This window comes from Lepus europaeus, chromosome 20, assembly GCF_033115175.1.
Source record: "Lepus europaeus isolate LE1 chromosome 20, mLepTim1.pri, whole genome shotgun sequence".
In the NCBI taxonomy this organism is placed as follows: Eukaryota; Metazoa; Chordata; class Mammalia; order Lagomorpha; family Leporidae; genus Lepus; species Lepus europaeus.
Genome location: NC_084846.1, coordinates 55,251,412 through 55,272,924, shown reverse-complemented (window position 1 = coordinate 55,272,924; position 21,513 = coordinate 55,251,412). Strand labels below are relative to the sequence as shown.

Below are 21,513 nucleotides of genomic sequence, written 5' to 3'. Positions count from 1 at the left end.
GATCAAACTGACTCCCTTATTCAAAAGATGCTCTATAGATTTTAAAAATATTTTGTACATTTTTGTTAGCAGTTCTCAGATATTTCTCAAAATGAATGCTGAAATATTCAGTGAATGTCATGTTTAAAGGGACAGCAAACTCACTTCTAGAGCAATGTGCCCATAGTTATAGAAAAGAATATGGCCAGCGCCGCGGCTCACTTGGCTAATCCTCCGGCTGTGGCACCGGCACTCTGGGTTCTAGACCCGGTTGGGGTGCCAGATTCTGTCCAGGTTGCTCCTCTTCCATTCCAGCTCTCTGCTGTGGCCTGGGAAGGCAGTGGAGGATGGCCCAAGTTCTTGGGCCCTGCACCCGCATGGGAGACCAGGAGGAAGCACCTGGCTCCTGGCTTCGGATTGGCGCAGTGTGCCCGCTATCGCGGCCATTTGTGGGGTGAACCAACAGAAAGGAAGACCTTTCTCTCTGTCTCTCTCTCTCTCTCTCTCACTGTCTAAATCTGCCTGTCAGAAAAAAAAAAAAAAAGAATATACTGGTAATTTAATTCAAACACAAAGAATTATGTTCATTTTCTATGAAAAAGAAGACCTGAAAGAAATTTGATCCACAAACTACTTTCTTCAGTAGTTACATCTGAATCTTCCAAAGATGAAATAGATCTATGTACTTGTTTAAATAATCAGCAATGAAGGAGTTTTCCAATTATGTGCAGTTTTATCAGTTCAGTTCCACAAACATTTATTGAGCAGTTTTTCTGAGCTCTCTGCCTTACAGCACTTCAGTCTGGTGAAGCTGGCACTGAGATTCCAACTCAAGGCAAGGTGCTTATGGAGTCATAGTATGTAACATGTACTTAAAACTACTTTATTTGTGCTTGAGTCAGCTAAGCTCTTCAGAATTTTGTGTTGTTGTTAACTGATTCTGAAAGGATGATATTAAGATGCAGGAGGAAACTGTTGAGGAACAGTGTTTGTGTTCTTTTCTTCTTACTATTTGTTGAACTCTTTACTTACTGTAGGGTTAATCTTATAAGTATAAAATAAACTGAAAGTCAATCATTGTAAAAATTAAGAGAGGAAGGAAGAGTAAGGGTTGTTGGTAGATATTGTTGGCAGGAGGGAGGGCAGGGTGGAAAGTATCACTATGTCCCTAAATCTGTATATATGAAATTTGTTCACCTTATGAAAATTGAAAAGAAAAACTGTACATATGAAAAAAAGATGCAGGATGAAAAATGAAATCTATAGTTAAGAAATACAGTGTAGAGAATATTGCAGCACAGATAATTTTGCTGCTATTAGCATTATAGTTATAATGTGTACTTTCCATTTAATTCTATGATTTGATTTTTAGCAACAGTAAGTTAATCTTACCAATAAAATTAGGATAACCACTTGTGAGATCCATTTTTCATCCTGAAAGATATATTGAATTTATAATTTAAAACTTTTAAAATAAACCTTAAAAAATACTGGCTTTAAAATACTGACACTGTGCTCTGTGTGTAAGCATTTCTTATGACCTTCCTTCATATTTTACTAGAAGCATTATTATAAAAACTAAAATGTCCTTTTGAAATATTTTTTCTATTTCTTATATACTACAACAGAAAAAAATAATTAAGTCATAATCTGATAACCAAATGGCTTTTTGTTATTTATTTTTTACATATGATTTTTTGTTGTAACACTTGTGATCTGTTTTCAAGCTTCAAGTCTGAACTTGTTTATATTGTAAACATGTATGAACTTGTTAACACTCAAAAAATAAATAATTGATTTGGTAATATTTGCTTTCTCAAACGGTGAACTAGTTTCTGAAATTGAAGGCAAATTTTGAGCCAATGTGAAATCACTTGAACCTGAGTAAATATTAGATCAGTTAATCAAAATGAGTTCCTCAGATTGTGTTGAAGGAAAATTTCCTGTAGGTTTACACTGTGCTGGTTTCATGGTAGGAGGCAAGGGGCTGAAGCTCATCTGCTGCGGCTTTCTTCTGGAGCGGTGTGAGGTCATAGAAGATCACTGGATTAGCAATTAGAGGCCTTGGTCTCTCTCAAGCTCACTGGATGATTGGGCCAAACTGAATGTTTAGTCCTCACATTTTGGACATTAAAGTTCTCTTTGCTGTGATTTGTTACCATTGTAGTTACTCGTAACAAATGTAGACTAAAAAAAAAAAAAAAATGTACACTACATACAGCAAAAAAATAGGACATGCCTCTTCAGGAAATGTCACTGTTGGGTTGTCATGTTCTGCCATGGATGAGTGTTGTATTCCATGGCCATGATGAATAACCTATACTTTTATTGTAATTTAAAGAAAATACCTGGAAACTTTGTCTTCTGCTCATGTAAACTCAGTTTTCTGTATAAAAGGAATTATAATGTGGATGACAATACCCATTGTTAAATTAGAACCGCTCATCATTCTGGTATTCCTTTTAGAAAAGTAGCAAGCTTCAGAACTACCTTAGTCTCTTCCTGTGTAGCTGGGGCAGGTGATAATGCTTGGTGTAGTGCTCAACAATCAAAGGGTCTGCTCCAGACAAAGCCAGGCACTTACTCTATCCTCCATACACGTGGAACAGTGTGTTTGTGGTGGTTGATGTGTTTGTTTTCTCGACACAACGTCTAGTTCTTGAGAATAGGAACCAGCTCTCTCCACCTCTGTGACCAAATGGTCAGTGCTTTGTAAGTAATCTTTTGAAAGTTGTCTTAAAAGTTTTTTTTATCAAAGAAAAGAAAACCTAAATAACCCCAAACATTAACTTTTGCCAAGTCATATTAGCATAGCATAATCCTTCTCATTTCTTTGCTTTTTTTTCTGTGTTTGCATATTTTATTCTGTGGCAGTACTGTTATGAAAACTATATTAACTTATATCTTCAAAATATTGTTACTGTAGTTACAGATGAATCCATACCCTCTTATTCTGGAAGTGATGTGCCAAGAAGTGACAGTAGCATGTGGTCAAAAGTAACTGAGGAAGGAACAGAGCTGTCACAGCGGCTTGTGAGGTCTGGTTTTGCTGGGTCTGAAATAGATCCTGAAAATGAAGAACTGATGCTGAACATTAGTTCTCGACTCCAGGCAGCAGTTGAAAAACTCCTGGAAGCCATAAGTGAAACTAGTAGTCAGGTAATCTCTTTCTATTGCTTATATACACTGAGTTTGAAGTAGTAAGAGTTCATGTAATGTAATGATGGCCTCTTCCAGTTCTAACCTTTACTGTTATTTTAATACTCCGATTGTGTAGACTCTTACACGTTCCTCCATCTGGGTCTCCCACATGGGTGGCAGAGTTACAAACACCTGGCCATCTTTTGCTGCTTTCTCAGATGCATTAGCAAGGAGCTGGATTGGAAGTGGACTTGAACCTGTGCCCATATGGGATGTCAGTATTGCAGGCAGCAGCTTAACTCCCTATGCCACAACACTATCCCCAGACATTACTTTTTTTGTGACCAAAAGAGATTTATTTTAACTTCATAACTATTATGTGAAATGTTATTTCAAGAGAACATTTCATATTACTTATTTGAAAGAGTGTGTAAGGAATCTCTAAAACCTAATGCTGTACTATGTCATAATATACTGTTACAAGTATTGTAGTATGATAACAAACCTGCATTTCCTTCACAGGAGTCTTTACCTCCATTTTGCAGATGTGAATAGATTCCTTCTCTTTACAGACTGTTTCTTAATAGGAAATCAGAACATGGGATAGTTGCTACATTAAAGTCCTAATTTTTTGACACTTCAAAAAGAGATCATGGTATTTATAACTTGAACTGCACTTTGTGTACTCCATGGGTGTTGGTGGTTTCTAAAATTATACTATGAAAGAATTTTGAAAGTTATTTACTGCTTTAAAATGAAATTTGTTTATTTTTAAAATGTTTAACTTTAGAGCTCTAGCTGTCATTTTATTCAGGGGAGTGAGTACCACATGCTCATCAATACAGAGCAAATGTCAGCATTTGTGCTGTTATCTTTATTCAGAGTATTTTGGAACTAGGTATATTTCAAACAGAAGTTGTAAGTTGAATGGATATTACTTCCAGTTTTCATTGATGTTACTTTCTGCCTCTAAGAAATTATTCCTTATATTCACATGTTTCTGCAAAATAACTATGAGCTGTAGCCAGTATGACAAGCATCATTACACAGTTTGCATTTTAATGCCAATTCATTTAACTTTTAGGTTAAGCTAATGATTATAGGCCATTTCTTTTTTTTTTTTTTTTTTAAGATTTTGTATTTATTTATTTGAGAGGCAGAGTTACAGACAGTGAAAGGGAGAAATAGAAAGGTCTTCCGTCCGTTGGTTCACTCCCCAAATGACCACAATGTCCGGAGCTGCGCCAATCCAAAGCCAGGAGCCAAGAGCTTCTTCTGGTCTCCCACACAGGTGCAGGAGCCCAAGCACTTGGGCCATCCTCCATTGCTTTCTCAGGCCATAGCAGAGAGCTGGATTGGAAGAAGAGCAGCTAGGACTAGAACCAGTGCCCATATGGGATGCCGGCACCTCATGCGGAGGATTAACCCACTGCGCCACTACACAAACTCCATAGGCCATTTCTTGAGTCATTAGTGACACTCAGAATAATCTGCTAGCCACCTACGATTTTGTTACTTTACCATCATCAGTCTGTTCCTTTTTTTCCTGGTAACTTGCTGTTAGGCTTCAATAAGAAAAGCATTATCAAGAAATAACAGGTACTTTTAGTGAAGTATTTATCTTAACCAGAATTTTCCCCCAGGTTCATTCTTTGGAAGTAATCTGAATCCTTTTCTAGACAGAGTATGAGCTGTGTTGAAGAGCAAAAGAATCCTGAATTACCACACACTACATCGAGAATTTACTGATTAGCCAGAGAAATAATATATCTGCTGTTAAACTTGGGGATTGCACCTTGATTGGCCAAAATAATGGATACACATGCAATTAATAGGGTTAAGTATGTCTCGGAATGTTTCCATAGATAAATTCTGAGGTTGTAATTATATAATTATATGGGGAAAAAATGCTATCCTTTGGCAATTCTTGTTTTTCTGAAGCTTTCTTTCACAACAGTTAGAAAATGATTCAAAAGTTTGCTTCTGTATCTTGAAAATTTCCTCGAGTATTACAGAAAATCAAAAGAAATGTAGCTTGAAAAATGAGCTCTTGAAAACTCAAATATTTGTTTATTTGTAAATAGTAGAAAAGATAACTGTTTAGCTCAAACAACTGTGGCAGTGCCATCTTTTATATAATCCCAAAGCAGGGTCTGGTGCTGTAGCACAGCAGATTGAGCTCCTGCCTGCCATGCCAGCATCCCTTATGGGCACCAGTTCAAGTCCTGGCTGCCTTGCTGTTCATCTCCCTGCTAATGCTCCTGGGAAAGCAGAGGAAGATGGCCCAAGTCCCAGGGCCTCTGCACCTACATGGGAGACCTGGAGGAAGCTCCTGGCTCCTGGCTTCGGCCTGGCCCAGCCCTGGGCATGGCGGCCATTTGGGGAGTGAACCGACAGATGGAAGATCTCTCTCTGTAACTCAGCCTATCAAATAAATAAATCAAATCTTTAGAAATAAATCAATACATACAAAATAAAACCCCAAAAGAACTGTTTTTTATTGTCAAACTCCTAAGTGCTAGGGAAGAAAGGGCACCAATAAAAACAAGCTTCATTTGTATTTTTAGTTTAATAAGACATTCAGTAATACTCTTGGGTCAAAATACCTTAATGGTTCCTATATTTGTATATAGCCTGGGGTTCAGCAGACTAGGTAAACTCAACATAGTCTGGTGAATGCTATAAACGCTATATCATAATGTGAAATTCCATCACTTCTGTAAGAAAATACACATTATATTTTAAGTCTTTGCTAATTAACATAAGCCAGAGGTTGGCTTTCTTTGAGAATGCTAATGCAAAAGCTACTTTTACAATATGCCACCCTACTGAGTGGGCCGAAGTATCAGAGACATTATCAGTGGTTGCTTTTCAGCACTTTTAAAGCTTAGGTACATAACACACTTCACGACTATCCCTTTCATTTTGTGAAAGTTGTATATGTAGATGATCTATTCTGAACTCATACCTTATCCTATAATTTTTTTTTACTTCAGCCATTTCTGTGATATATATTTTATTTCAAACAGAAAAAAACAATTGTTAATACTTTTTCTTGACCACCACTAAATACTTTTTATTATTAAAGATTTAATTATTTATTTGAAAGTCAGAGTTACAGAGAGGCAGAGGCAAAGAGAGAGAGAGGTCTTCCATCCGCTGATTCACTCCCCAGATGGCTGCAATGGCCGGAGCTGCGCCTATCCAAAGCCAGGAACCAGGAGCTTCTTTGGGGTCTACCACATGGGTGCAGGGGCCCGAGGCCTTGGGCCACCTTCTACTGCTTTCCCAGGCCATAGCAGAAAGCTGGATTGGAAGTGGAGCAGCTGGGTCCCAAACTGTCACCCATATGGGATGTCAGCACTGCAGGCAGTGGCTTTACCTACTAAGCCACAGCACCGGCCCCCACTAAGTACTTTTGACCTAGATCCTGACCACTGGTGATACGGTTGCTACTATTTGATGCCATTGTAAATTATGGACAATCTGGTTAATAAACCACTGTGTTTGTCTTTTGATAAGCACCATGGAAATTGGTAATTAAAGCAGAAATGATCAGTGGTTCCCACAGGCTGTTTGTTCATACAGGCTTCTCAAGGGAAACTCCCCATAATCTGTTTACACTGTGAACAACCAAGTGTGTGGATCCACCTGAAACACTTTCCCAGGCCGACTCTATAGCTTGTAACAACCATTTGCTTATGTGAGTAGGTAGTGAGTTACAATAGGAGCCTCCCTGTGGCATTTTCCAGATTTTCTTGATTTGTTAAGTACTAAAGCAGGATTATGTTATTTAGCTTTTACTCTGTTGTAGTTTAAATATCACCAAACAGTTGACAAAAGCTTTGGTTAGGCCAGTAGCTCTATGGCAGGGACTTCTCCAAATACAGTGCCAGACTCAGCCACATCCCCATCACTTGGCAAGTAAATCAGACCTCATCCCAGACCTGCAGAGTTTGGGGCCCAGCTGCCTGTGTTTTATTAAGTGTTTTGGGTGATTCTGATATACATAAAAGTTTAAGAACCACTAATACAGAGATTATTAGTATAATGTTGATATTGTTCTGGCTTAATTTTGAAGTGTTCTGCGGGTATCTATTACCTAAAATATTGAGCTAGTTATTGACATTAGGAAAATATAAAAATAAAGTTCTTAAATTATATTTCTAATCAGTTGGAACAGGAGCGTTATAAAGCTACATTTTAAACTAAATTTCCATCATTTATCTAACCTGGATGGATGTTTAACGGCATTGACTTCTTTCAGTATTCTCATTGATAGCTAAAATTATTTTGAACCTGATGAATATTTTTAACAGATTGACACAAAATTATGTGTAATATCTTTGTGAGCTAACTGGTATTTTGCTTTCCCCTTAAGTGTCATTTTTTGGTCCCTCTTTGTAATTGATTTTAACCTTGATTTTTGTCCACTTGTTATAACAAAATCTAAAATGAGCTGGGAAGCACTGCTGCCATGCCTTTTTGCTTGCAGTAAGAGACATTCAGGTTAATAACTATGCAGGATACTCCCAAATTGAGAAGAGCAGCACCTGACAGTTTAGGGTGGGCCAAGTAAAGCTTACTGTAGGTCTTGATGCTTGACACTAGACACTCATTCATCAGTCTTTATTTTGTGTGTGTGTCTACTCATTGTTTGAGATTTTTTTTTTAAAGATTTATTTATTTATTTGAAAGAGTTACACAGAGAAGGAGAGGCAGAAAGAGAGAGAGGTCTTCCATCCCCTGGTTCACCTCCCAATTGGCCACAACGGCCGGGAGCCAGGAGCTTCTTCCAGGTCTCCCACTCGAGTGCAGGGGCGCTAGCACTTGGGCCATCTTCCACTGCTTTCCCAGACCATAGCAGAGAGCTTGATTGGAAATGGAGCAGCCGGGACTTGAACCAGTACCCCTATGGGATGCTGGCACTGCAGGCTGCGACTTTACCACTACGCCACAGCGCCATCTCCAAGTGCTTACTCATTGTTATTCTGGATACTAGAAAAACAGCAGTGAACAAAACGGGCAAAATCACTGCTCTCTTCCTTATGATTTAGCAGTGAGTATCAGCAATAAACAGAGGAGGATAGCACATATTGGAAGAAGGGAACACCTTCTGTCGGAAAAGTGGGGAAGGCCTCTCTCATAAAGCGATACTGGAGCATATTCCTTTAGGAAGTATCCATGACCACCACGCGAGTTAATGGAGTAAGACTCTTCAGGCAGGGGAATGGCCAAGTGTGAAAGCTGTGAGGTGGTTCCATGCTTACTTAATGGGTTGCTGACAAACACCACTACTGTGGTGTTTTAATGGTGACTTTTATTTTCCTCATTTATTCATTGGAATTCTTCTATAAGAGCTGTGTACTTAGTTTCAAGGTTTAGGGCAGCTTTAGATTCCATAGGTACATCCTATTGTAATAAAAGAACTAACTGGTAACATTTTCTTTATGAAATATAGGGTATAGAACAAGTATCTGCATTTTAGGCTAGTTTATATTACAGGAATATTTCATTCTGGTTTTAACTTGAGTGGTGATTTCCCCAATAGTAAATCCAAGTTTATATAATAATACATTTTTTGATGAGTTTTACTTCTCTTTTGCTCAGGCTACCATAAAATCAGGCTTGTAGTCAGCATAGTTTCTTATTGGTTGGAATAGCTTTTGTTACCATCTGAGGAAAAGTGTTTAGAGATGTCTAAGGCCTTTCAAAAGGTCATCTCTGTAACCCAATCTTTATTCAATAGTCTCTTTGTGGTTCTGCAGAAAAGTTACCTTTGCCAGTGCTGTTGGACATCTTGACTCTCAGATCATCGTGTTACAGCAGTTAAAGTTTTCCAGAATCCAGAGGAGTGATTTAGAGTCTTAGATAATTTACCAAGAGAGTATGCTACCCCTTAGAAATATTACTGAATCAGTAATTTAGTGTCAAAGAATAAGTCTAGTTACAGGAAATTGTCATGAGTTTACAGTGATTCTCATTTTTTGAGAAACTACATGCTTCTGTATTTTCTGTGAAGAGTTTGAGGAGAAGCAGTCATCTGAGATTTTGTTTTGTTGTGTTTTAAACAGAGCTGGAATCAGTACTGAAACACATTTTGCTGATGCCAGTTGTTCACTGTATGCTTCTCAGTGGACAGGGTCCTGTCAGTGTAACAGATTATGAGTTAACAATCAAAGTCCAAAAGAAAACAAATGTGCTTTACAGTTTGAAGGAAGTATTATTAGGGGGAAAAAGGTTACATGGCTTTACATTATGGAGGTCAGTTAAAACTATTTCATTTGGGGAGCATAACTGTACTGCAGATTGATAGCCTTCAAATGTACATTAAAATCTTGAGTATCTAAAACCTGGGGATAACGAGCTGGTCTGGATCATTAAAAGTGTGCCCCTCTAAAGGTTGAAATCACTTTAACTGTTTTTGATTGCAAATACTTTTGCATGCTTTTTCCCCCCAGAAACCTTTTATTGGAGGTATACAAACTTCATTCATTTCATAAATAACAACTTTAAGAATATAGTGATTCTTCCCACTGTACCTGCCCCACCCTACTTCTTCCTCCTTCTCTTATTCCCAATCTTATTTTTTACTAAGCTCTATTTTTTTTAAGATTTTATTTATTTATTTGATAGGTAGAGTTACAGACAATGAGAGGGAGAGGGAGAGAGAGAGAGAGGCAGAAAGGTCTTCCTTCCGTTGGTTCACTCCCCAGTGGCCACAATGGGTGGAGCTACAGCGATCTGAAGCCAGGAGCCAGGGCTTCTTCCTGGTCACCCACGTGGGTACAGGGGCCCGAGGACTCAGGCCATCTTCTACTGCTTTCCCAGGCCACAGCAGAGAGCTGGTTTGGAAGAAGAGCAGCCGGGACTAGAACCAGCACCCGTATGGGATGCTGGTGCCGCAGGAGGAGGGTTAACCTACTCCACCACGGCGCCGGCCCCCTATGCTCTATTTTCAATCAACTTTATACACATAAGATTAACTCTATGCTAAGTAAAAAGTTCAACAAATAGTATGAAAAGAAAACTGTTCCTCAACAGTTGAGACAAGGTTGTTCAAAGTCATTGCTTCTCAAAGTGTCAATTTTACTTCTTTAAGATTACTTTTTAGGTGCTTTATTAGTTACCACAGATCAGGGAGAACATGTGGTGTTTGTCCTTTTGGGACTGGCTCATTTCACCCAGTATGATCTGTTTCATCTATTTTGTTGCAAATGACAGGATTTCATTTTTTTTAACCACTGTGTAGCATTCCATGGTGTACATATCTCATAATTTCTTTATCCAGTCTTCAGTCGACAGACATTTGGGTTATTCCATATCTTAACTACTGTGAATTGAGCTGCAGTAAACATGGCAGTACAGATAACTCTTTCATGTGCTGATTTCGTTTCCCTTGGGTAAATTCCCAGGAGTGGGATGACTAGGTCATATTGTAGGTCTATATTCAGATTTCTGAGGTATCTCCATACTGACTTCCATAGTGGCTTGACCAGTTTACATTTCCACCAACAGTCGATTAAGGTACTTTTTTTTCCCCCGTGTCCTCTCCAGCATTTGTTTGTTGATTTCTGTATGAAAGCCATTTGGGGGGGGGGGGGGATTTGATTTGCATTTCCCTGACTGCTAGTGATCCTGAGCTTTTTTTCTTTCTTTTTTTTTTTTTTTTTTGGCCATTTGGATTTCCTCTTTTGAAAAATGCCTGTTTAGTCCTTTGCCCATTTCATAACTGGGTTGTTTGTTTTGTTGTAATTGAGTTTCTTGATCTCTTTATATGTTCTGGTTATTAATCCGTTATCAGTTGCATAGTTTGCAAATGACTTCTCCCATTCTGTCAGCTGCCTCTTCACTTTGCTGAGTGTTTCTTTCTCAGTGCAGAAGCTCCTCAATTTGATGTAATCCTGTGTGTCAGTTTTGGCTTTGATGCCTGTGTATGTAGGATCTTTTCCAAGAAGTCTTTGCCTATGCCAGTGTCTTGCAGGGTTTCTGCAATGTTCTTTCTAATAATTTTATGGTATTGGGCCATAGCTTTAGGTCTTTGATCCATTTTGAGTGGATATTTTTGTAAGTTGTAAGGTAGGGGTCTTGCTTCATAATTCTGCATGTGGAGCTCCAGTTTTCCCAGCACCATTTGTTGAAGAATCTGTCCTTGCTCCAGGGATTGATTTTAGCTACTTTGTCAAAGATAAGTTGGTTGTAGATATTTGGGTTGATTTCTGGTATTTCTATTCTGTTGCATTGGTCTACCCATCTGTTTTTAAGCCAGTAGTAGGCTGTTTTGATTATAACTGCCCTGTAGTGTGTCTTTTCCTTTTTTTTTTTTATAGAAAGCTTTTATTTAATAAATATAAACTTCATAAGTACAACTTTTGGATTATAGCAGTTCTTCCCCCCGTACCCACCCTTCCACCCTGTAGTATGTCTTGAAATTTGGTTTGCATGCTTTCTAAACTAGAGGGGTAAAAACACAAAATCAAATATACTTTGAATTATTCTAATCCAAAGCCATCTTCCTGAACATCAATTAATATAATATGCCACCCATTAACACAATGTTCTTACAGGGAGAGGACAGTTTACCCTGTTCTGAATCATCTTTTTTTTTTTTTTTTAGATTAATTTATTTAAAAGTCAGAATTTACAGAGAGAGAGAGATCTTCCATCCAGTAGTTCCCTCCCTAAATGGCTGCAATGGCCAGAGCTGGGCCTGTCCAAATCAAGGAGCCAGGAGCTTCTTCCAGGTCTCCATATGGGTACAGGGGCCCAAGCACTTGGGCCATCCTCTCCTGCTTTACCAGGCACATTAGCAAGGAGCTGGATCATAAGTGGAGCAGCAGTCTCGAACCAGCACCCATATGAGATGGCAGCATCACAGGCAGTGGCTTTACTTGCTGTGCTGCAACGTTGTCCCCCTGAATCATCTTACTATATTGTTTTTTGTGTTTTTTCCTCTGAATTTTTTGCAGTTTCTTTTTAGTTATTACCTTGATGTAAGCACTGCATTAATTGATATTTCTTCTTATAAGGTTTGGGTTTTGATTCAAGTAAGAGGAATTGGAGGAGCTGGCGCTGTGGCACAGCAGGTTAAAGCCCTGGCCTGAGCACTGACATCATATATGGGCGCCGAGTCCTGCCTATTCCATTTCCAGTCCAGCTCCCTGCTAATGCGCCCAGAAAAGCAACGGAGGCAAGGTGGCCCAAGTCCTTGGGCCCCTATGATGCAGGCACATATCTAGAATAAAATTGATGGCCGGCGCCGTGGCTCAACAGGCTAATCCTCCGCCTTGCGGTGCCGGCACACCGGGTTCTAGTCCCGGTTGGGGCACCGGACTCTATCCCGGTTGCCCCTCTTCCAGGCCAACTCTCTGCTATGGCGCGGGAAAGCAGTGGAGGATGGCCCAAGTCCTTGGGCCCTGCACCTGCATGGGAGACCAGGAGAGGCACCTGGCTCCTGGCTTCGGATTGGCGGGATGCGCCGGCCGCAGCGGCCATTGGAGGGTGAACCAACGGCAAAAAGGAAGACTTTTCTCTCTGTCTCTCTCTCTCACTATCCACTCTGCCTGTCAAAAAAAAAAAAAAAAAGAATAAAATTGATTAGATTTGCAAGCTGTGGTGCAGGCATATATATAATAAGTTGATTAGATTTGTGACCTAGAAGACCATGCTGTCACCATGCCCCCTGTGTGATCTTATGCCCCTACCTGAGCACACCTGTGTGCCCACCTGCCAATCAGACTAATTATCACTCCCCTTTGGAAGTGGATTAAAGGCCTGGAGCATGGTGCCCCCCCCCCCCACGCCTTTGGGGCACATGGCTTTCTGGCCTGCATGCTCCTCCACACGTCTGGCTGTTGGCCTACTCTTTGCTCAGTGTGAATCCAGATTTCATCCTTTCGCTTTTAGATAGAGCCCGCACTCCTGTGCTTTTCTCTCACTGAATAAAAAGCTTAAAAACTTACATGCTGCCTGTTTATTTGAGCCAGTATTCAGAATTCTTATCTGAATTCATGGCAAGAGCCCACACAGCTTATTAATTTCAGAAAATATTAATAGGCAAATCGTTATCACCTGTACCTACATGGGAGACCCGGAAGAAGCTCCTGGCTCCTGGCTTCGGATTGGCTCAGCTCGGGCTGTTGTGGCCACTTGGGGAGTAAACCAGTGCATGGAAGACATTCTCTGTCTCTACCTCTCTCTGTAACTCTGTCTTTCAAATAAATAATATAAATTTTTAAAAATTTTTTGGAACCCAGATTATGACAATAAAGTATAATTTACAGAGGGAGCAGAGAAAGAATACTTTTAACAGATATTGGGTGTATTAAACATGGGTTTCACCAAGTCATAATACTGAGTAACTGGAATATTGATACTTTTATGTCTGCCAAAGTAAGTCACCTTGGGCTGCAGTAGTGGTAGGGGTAGGCCTTTAGGTTGTATAATTAAGACATCTTCACAGACATAACTGGAGGCTCACATAACAAACCACAAATGCAGAAACTTGTCATTACCTACTCCAGAATTCTAAGAGGTACCTACCTGCCTGCTCCCCAGTCAGATTCTAAGCTTTCTGCGGAAAATCTCATGTTCTCTGCCCTGATTATGAGCCTACCGTGAAGGGTTGAATACTGGCTCCTCTGAACAACTTTGTGTAGCAAGAATACCTGCTTGCTTTACTGTGTGGATTTTTCCATTTAGAAAAGGCTTTGTGAATTTAGGATATTTAGTTACTAGACAGAAAAAGGCACGAAATGAAAGCTTTTTCCTTCATTTAAAACAACTTTTATTATGATGAATCCTTTAATGTTAAAAAGTAAGTCGTTTATCTTTTATAATTCTGACTGGCTCATTTATTCACTGTTGCCCAGGTTTCTGGAGCTAACTGTAATCAACTTGAGCCTTTTAATTGTAGTCAAGGTTCACAGGATACCTGCAGTGGTGTAATTACCAGTTACACAATGCAGCTCTTAAAAGACTTTTTTTTCCTTAACGTACACTGTATAAACAATTCAGTATAAAAATAGGTTATAACCAGACTGTCTATATTTAGTTCAAAAGATGGGTGTCATTTCTAAGGAACTATCAAATGGAAGTTCTGTTTTGATTTTCCGGAATTAAGTATGATTATTTGATATTCTTGAATAACTGATTAACATTCTTGAGTTCACATTTTTTTTAAAAAATTAAAGCAACTCTTTAATGGGGGTGGAAAAACACAGCTTCTTTTAGAAACATTATAAACTTATCTAAATTGCCTTTCCAAAGCTCTGACGTGGAACTTGGATCCTGTTGGGCAGGCTTTTTTTGTGGGCGTACTAATTCGCATTCCACCTGTCAGTGTACCTATAGGTAAAGACATTAAACCACACCCTGTGTTCTGACCTTTTCCTCAGGGGACACTGACTAGAATCCTTTGGCTCAGCTCGAGAGGCTGTTTGAATAGCTCAGTTCAGAAGAGCTTTTCCTTTTGAATTGAGTGAAGCAGCAAGAACCAGGGGAAATAATGTTGCAACTACATTTCTCAGAACTGCTGCTATGGAGATTTAAAACTTGACCTTCCCTGCTATGTTCTGTTTGGAAGGCTTACTTATTACTACAGACATATTTGATACGGAAAGGAATTTTATTGCTCAGCTAATTGGATATTATATTTTCATTCTTTAGGGATTTAATTATTCTGATTTACAGAGTTTTATTTATTAGCTTGCTTTTGTTTGTCTTGTTTTTGGTTTTTGTCTTATTTTTGGTTTTCTGGATGAAGACAGCTGAGACCCTTTTTTGTAAATTTGTAGATTTTTTTTTTTTCCTGGACTTCACCATCCCTTTTTTACTGTTCAGTTCTATGAATTAATGTTATGAAGTTTTTGATAGTGCTAAAAAGACATTTTCATACTGCTATTATATCTCTTGGTAAACTAAAAAGAGCTTGTCAGTGTAGTGGGAAACTGGTCACGCACATGAGGAAGTGTGGCAACCACGTCCACCAGGATGGATTCTTACAGGACCTATTTGGCAACGCTCAAACTCAGTGACTCTTGGTTGGAAGAACAAGATGAAGACATTTATGAGGTTGAATCTCGTGTGCCTTTACCATATCCTTTTCCTCTTTGTGAACATTTGGATGAAAACAACTCAGTAATTATTAATACTTCTATTTTTCATTTTATTCATAAAAGAAATGGGCACGTATTAAAGCTTATTTCTAAAATCTCACTGCCTACCCCTCCTTATTCAGTAAGTATAAAAAATATTCATTTGAAGCCTATATAATGAAAAATGAAATTTTAAGAGTCTTTAATAAGAGTAAATGAAATAGAATCTTGTCGTTGTTTGATGTGTCTGCTCATTCATCCTGGATATATTACAGGGCTAAATTTGGTCTAAGAACCCTGACTTGGCTATGTTTTTAATTACAGAAAGCAGGAGATACTATTACATTTTGCCAGTGCCAGGCAAGCTGCTTAAAAAGATCCTGCTTGTCCTTAGGGTTCCTGCTTTTGTATGCATATGATGGCAATCATCAGTAAAAATGGAATGATGACGTTTGAGAGACAGGCATTGTGATTCCTAAAACAGCTGAGTAGATTGTCAGTGAGCCAGTTGGGAAATGTTTACAATCTTATTGCATACTGGCTGTGGTTCTAGGAAACTGTAGAAAATAGGAAACTCAAATTCTAAACATTCTTCACACCCAAAGGAACTTATCTTTGGTTTTTAATATGCTTGTTACTCCAATGGACAACTACGTTTTTCTGCTTTTTATGTGAAAGGTGTTTCATAAACATTGTTAAGGGAAATATTTATCATATAGTGGCCTGTATATTTAGCACTTAAGGTTCATTTGATACTTAAACATGTTTTAAATGATTCACTGCAAGTGACTCGGCACCTTTATGACTTGTGGGTTTACCTATACTGTACCAGCTAATATTTAACAAGCCAGATGGTTTTCAGGATAGTTTTATTTCCTCTCTTGCAACTTTCATATTAAAGTGGAAAAATAGTTACTGGTGCTTTAAACCTACTTTTAATGTAATACTAAGTTTCCTAAGTACTTTGAAAGTATTTTGAAATTTTTGTGGATTTTATATTAGTGTGGAAATGAGGAAAAATCATATCCTAACTGGATGGAATATGCTTTTTAGGTATAAAATATTTAGATGAGCATTTGAAGGAGCTCTCAAAGTAAAGTCGCATCCTGGCTGCTATAATAAATGAAGTTTGTTTGCTAAATTTACTGGAATTGGTTGATTCAACCTGTATTGTTTTATAAAACCAAATTAGTTCTTGTGATTTTATGGTAAATATTTAAATGTACTATAACACTGATTTGGTTTGTCAAGAAGTAGAACTCAGAAGCAGTGACTTACTTATTTACCTAAAGCAACTATTATGAATGCTTTGATGTATTTCTGTAGTAAATTTGAAAAAGGAAAAAATTTATATCCTTTTTAGCTACAACTTTGAACTCAGAGATTTCATGGTTGCACTAGGCAACCATTATGTACTGTGTGAAGAAAAATGATGTATGTATTTCTAGAAGCAGTTAATAGAATTTCAAAATATAGTTTGTAGTTTTAAATTCAGGAGAGTAGTTGTAACAAATTAGTCCACACTTTATGGTCATGTTTCTTTATAATAAAAATTAATTTATGTTAGTTATCCACATTAGCAGAAAAATGTTCATTTGCCCATTAAAAGTAAAGATGTCTATAAAGTTTTATGCTTTTTGAAGTAATAACATATTGCAGATACTTTAGAAAGTAATCTGTAGTTCAAAATTTATGCTTTATTTTCCATTATGAGCCTTATACGTGTTTTCATCTTATTTTCAAGTAAGTTGTATATGATATTTAAAACATCCTATTAAAACAATAAGTGCGTATTGGATATTTTGGAATTGATTTAGAGTGACCATATAAAGCTTTACTAACTGGAAATCCATTTGCTCTGGTAAATATCATTCAGGTTTGAAGAGGGGGAACCTGTAGTGTAAAAATACAATATTTAGAATATTACCATAATTTTATAAAATGTTACTGATGTCTGACTATAAATTATAAACTAACATATTTGATCATATTTTAAGCTTAAAACATGGCAGTAATGACACAAAATACATATAAATTTGAAAATTTTACTGCATTAATATGTAATAACAGTAATTTAATATGTATGGTCATTACATTTTAAAATTTTTATATTAAGTACTAGAAATATTTGAACTTGATTTTTCCTCCATGTAGTTCGTTCGTTCGTTTTTTTGTTTTTGTTTTTTTGACAGGCAGAGTTAGACAGAGAGACAGAAGAAAGGTCTTCCTTTTTCTGTTGGTTCACTCCCCAAATGGCCGCCATGGCTGGCGTTGCGCCAATCTGAAGCCAGGTGCCAGGTGCTTCCTCCTGGTCTCCCATGCAGGTGCAGGGCCCAAGCACTTGGGCCATCCTCCACTGCCTTCCCCAGCCACAGCAGAGAACTGGAATGGAAGAGAAGCAACAGGGATAGAATCCAGTGCCCCAACTGGGACTAGAACCCGGGGTGCTGGCGCCACAGGCAGAGGATTAGCCTAGTGTGCCGTGGTGCCAGCCTTGTTTGTTCTTTTTTAAAGATTTGTTTATTTATTTGAGAGGTAGCATTCCAAACAGAAAGAGAGGCAGAGAGAAAGGTCTTAATCTGTCCCTAAATGGCTGCAATAGGTGGAGCTGAGCTGATCAGAAGGCAGGAGTGAGGAGCTTCTTCCAGGTCTCCCATGTGGGTGCAGGGGCCCAAGCACTTGGGCCATCTTCCACTGCTTTCCCAGCCCTGCAGAGAGCTGGATTAAAAGAGGAACAGCCAAGATACAAACTGGCACCCATATGGGATGCTTAGCCTACCACACCCACAGCGAGGGCCCCCCATGTGATTCTTTCCATAGAAAGAGATAAACAGGTAGTGATAGGCAGAAGCCCAGAAAACTAAAGCAGAGACTGTTTTTTTTTTGTTTTTTTTGCAGGTTTGTACTGCAGATTTAGTGACAGTGTTCCACTAACCTACTAATTGGGAGTGTTGTCCTTGAATCTCTACTGCCATCCTTAACATTTGTTAAAAAAATAGTATGTGTCAGCGGCTGCATTTTAAGAAGGCTGTGTTTATGGTTAATGCCTGTGAATTCTAAGGTTTTAAAAATTATCTGAGTATTCATGGAGACTTTAGATGTTTCACAAATGGACCGAAATATAAAGCTTTTGGTTAAAATGCATGGGTTACAAATGTAATTGCATTCTGTTGCACCACTGTGATTTTGCTAATTGGTACTATTGTACGAGTATTAACCATGTATTATTAGTCCCCTACAAAATGTACACCAGATATTGTAGGGGTCAAGTCAATAAATGTTAAATATAAAAGAAGAAATAAAGTTTGTCATAGACCACACTGCTACAGAAAGCTGTTTAGCAGACAGAATAAGGGCCTGCATTTTAAGAAGGAGTTATTTCTGGGCTTCATTAACTTTGTACTTCCCTTTATGTGATGGAATAAACATCCATTGACTTAAAGTGGTTGCTTTCCTAACGAAGCACATTCTTTTGTTCAATAAAATTAGACTGTTTTATGGGAAGTTGTACCCAGCTAATATTTCTGTCTACTGTGGCTTGTCCTGCCTGCTGATGTTAGCATGCACTACAAATACTTGAGACTATAATTCATAGTGTACCTTTATTTAAAAATTTTTTTCTAGCATCAGTGGGGAATGGCACTGGTATTCTCAACACTTTTTCTTCCTTTGTTTAGCTTGAACATGCAAAAGTTACCCAGACAGAGTTGATGCGTGAATCATTCAGACAGAAACAGGAAGCAACAGAGTCCCTTAAGTGCCAAGAAGAGCTGCGAGAACGGCTTCATGAGGAGGCCCGGGCCAGAGAACAGCTGGCCGTGGAGCTCAGCAAGGCCGAGGGTGAGCACCTTGCCCACAGCTGAGGGGCAGGAAGTTTGTGCTTCAAACCAAGATTCTGATGATGCATAGTGAGGCTTGGAAACCACCAGTTGAGTCTGATTTAGAGCAGCCATTGAGTAGTAGTTGTGGTTTGTCTTCAGAGTTCCTCCAAGCAGTGTTTTAAAACATGTATGAGCTTAATTATGAGAAGAATTTATAGAATTCCAGAAAATATTACAAATTTTAGAAAATATAGAAGTGATTGATGGTGAATTCTTTCAATGTCCCCATCCTGGGACAACACTTGTAATTTAAAGAAAACTGAAGCTAAAAGATGTTATTAAATCGCTTAAGATCTCTGTTAAATGGGGACTCTAGGTCTTAAACTTCTAAAGCCCCAGGACCTATTGTCCTTCTTGCCCATCCTCCCTCCCTCCTTTCCTCTCTCCTTTCCTCCCTCCTTTTTATTTTATTTTTTTTTAAGATTTATTTATTTATTTGAAAGTCAGAGTTACACAGAGAGAGAAGGAAAGGCAGAGAGAAAGAGATCTTCCATCCCCAGTTGGCCGCAATGGCCTGAACTGCACCGATCCAAAGCCGGGAGCTTCCTCCGGGTCTCCCACACGGGTGCAGGGGTCCGAGCACTTGGGCCATCTTCCACTGCTTTCCCAGGCCATAGCAGAGAACTGGATCGGAAGAGGAGCAGCCGGTACTCTAACCAGTGCTGGCACTGCAGGTGGTGGCTTTACCCACTACGCCACAGTGCCGGCCCTATCCCCCTTCCTTCCTTCCTTCCTTTCTTTTCTTTCTTATGTATTTATTTACTTGAAAAGCAGAGTCACAGAGAAGGAGTGAGAGGCAGAGAGGGAGATCTTCCATCTACTGGTTCACTCCCCAAATGGCCACAACATTGTTGCTTCTGTAGGATGCCAGCATTTCAGGCAGTGGCTCAGCTGGCTGTCTACAACCCCACCACCACCACCACCATCAATCTTTGTACTCTCCCATGCTATTTTAGGTTTTGGTCTTTCAGAAGCACTTAAAATATACTACTCTAGTATATTTAAAATGTGATTCAGTTCACAAGCATCTGATTTGTACTAAGCTTCCCAAAGACCTATTTATATCTATTTAGTAAACTGAGTTTTACCATGTGATGTGATACTGCAGTAGAGCAAAGTACTAGAAAGTACAGAGGAATTTCACATTTACACAATGATAAATGAGAGAAAGCTGTATGGAGCAAACCATGTTAAGGTTAGTTACTGAGAGCAGCAGCAGATTCATTCACAACTTAACAGATGGAATGATTTAAAATTTTGCTAACAGTACACCTGTTATTTATATTAAAACTTAATGATAAAATTTGAGATGAGTAATAATTCCATTCCCTGTTAATTTTATCTTATAGGTGTCATCGATGGCTATGCAGACGAAAAGACAATATTCGAGAAGCAAATTCAGGAAAAAACCGATATAATAGACCGTCTTGAGCAGGAGCTGCTGTGTGCAGGTAGTAGACTGCAAGAGCTAGAAGCGGAGCGACAGCAGATTCAGGATGAGAGGGAATTACTGTCCAGACAGAAGGAGGCCATGAAAGCAGACGCAGGCCCAGTTGAACAACGTATGTATTTTCATACTTTGTATGAAACATCCCTTCTAAATTTATATTCTTTAAACGTTGAAGCTGATTCCCCTGCCCCTTTCAGTGCCATCATTCACATATTAAAGGAACTGGAAAATTGTAGGGAAACCTGCCTTAGAGGTAAATGTCTTAGTAGCCAATCATGTGGATTCAGGATTTTTTTTTCTTTATATTAGCACAAAAAGATGTTATTCTTTATCCTCAAACTCCTGCCTCAAGAGAAAGCTGAAAATAATGAGGCATGATGTTTTTCAAGTTGCCTAAGGTTTGGTTTGTTTAATAGCAGAGAGGCAGCAAAATGTGTAGTTGGAGGTTAACCAACAAAGAGAACTCGTCTGGCACCACGGCGAGCAGGTGGCAAACGGAATAGATGCGAAAAAGGTCGATGGTTGCTACAGGGGGATTGACATTGAGTTTAAGTAGGGGCACCATGAAGTTAAAGTTTTCTTAGCAGTAACTGTCAGACTTTGTAATGGTGGAGCTTTAAATCCTGCTTATCTCGTCCTCTCACTGTTCCATTACACATGCATTTGGATTATAAATGTATTTCCATAATTTCATTTTGTGGATTTAGAAATACAGCATACATTCTGTAACAGGATGAAGTTTTTTCTGGTTGGAATTTAGGTTTAGGATTATAATTTTTAATCTGGAAATTCTTCAGAAATTTTTAAGCTGGATGTAAAAACTGTCAGATGTTACCAGTGATAGCAACTTTCGCTTCTAATACTTGTGTGTATGTGTGCATTATCCTATTTCAGGAACTAGAAGACCTACGAAGTGTATTTTTGTCTTTTTTTGTCTGTTTTTTCTGTTCTCGTAGGACTAGTAGAT

At 38.7% G+C, this 21,513-nt stretch overlaps 1 protein-coding gene across 3 annotated transcripts in view; it reads left to right on the top strand.

The window, feature by feature from the left end:
• Positions 1 to 21,513, top strand: part of AKAP9 (A-kinase anchoring protein 9) — a 160,181-nt gene that overhangs the window by 89,760 nt on the left and 48,908 nt on the right. For all 3 annotated transcript variants that reach the window (XM_062179110.1, XM_062179109.1, XM_062179111.1), the window contains 3 exons: positions 2,906 to 3,138; positions 18,893 to 19,055; positions 20,446 to 20,658. In XM_062179110.1, coding sequence (XP_062035094.1) covers positions 2,906 to 3,138; positions 18,893 to 19,055; positions 20,446 to 20,658 — 609 coding nt within the window. The remainder of the gene's footprint in view (positions 1 to 2,905; positions 3,139 to 18,892; positions 19,056 to 20,445; positions 20,659 to 21,513) is intronic.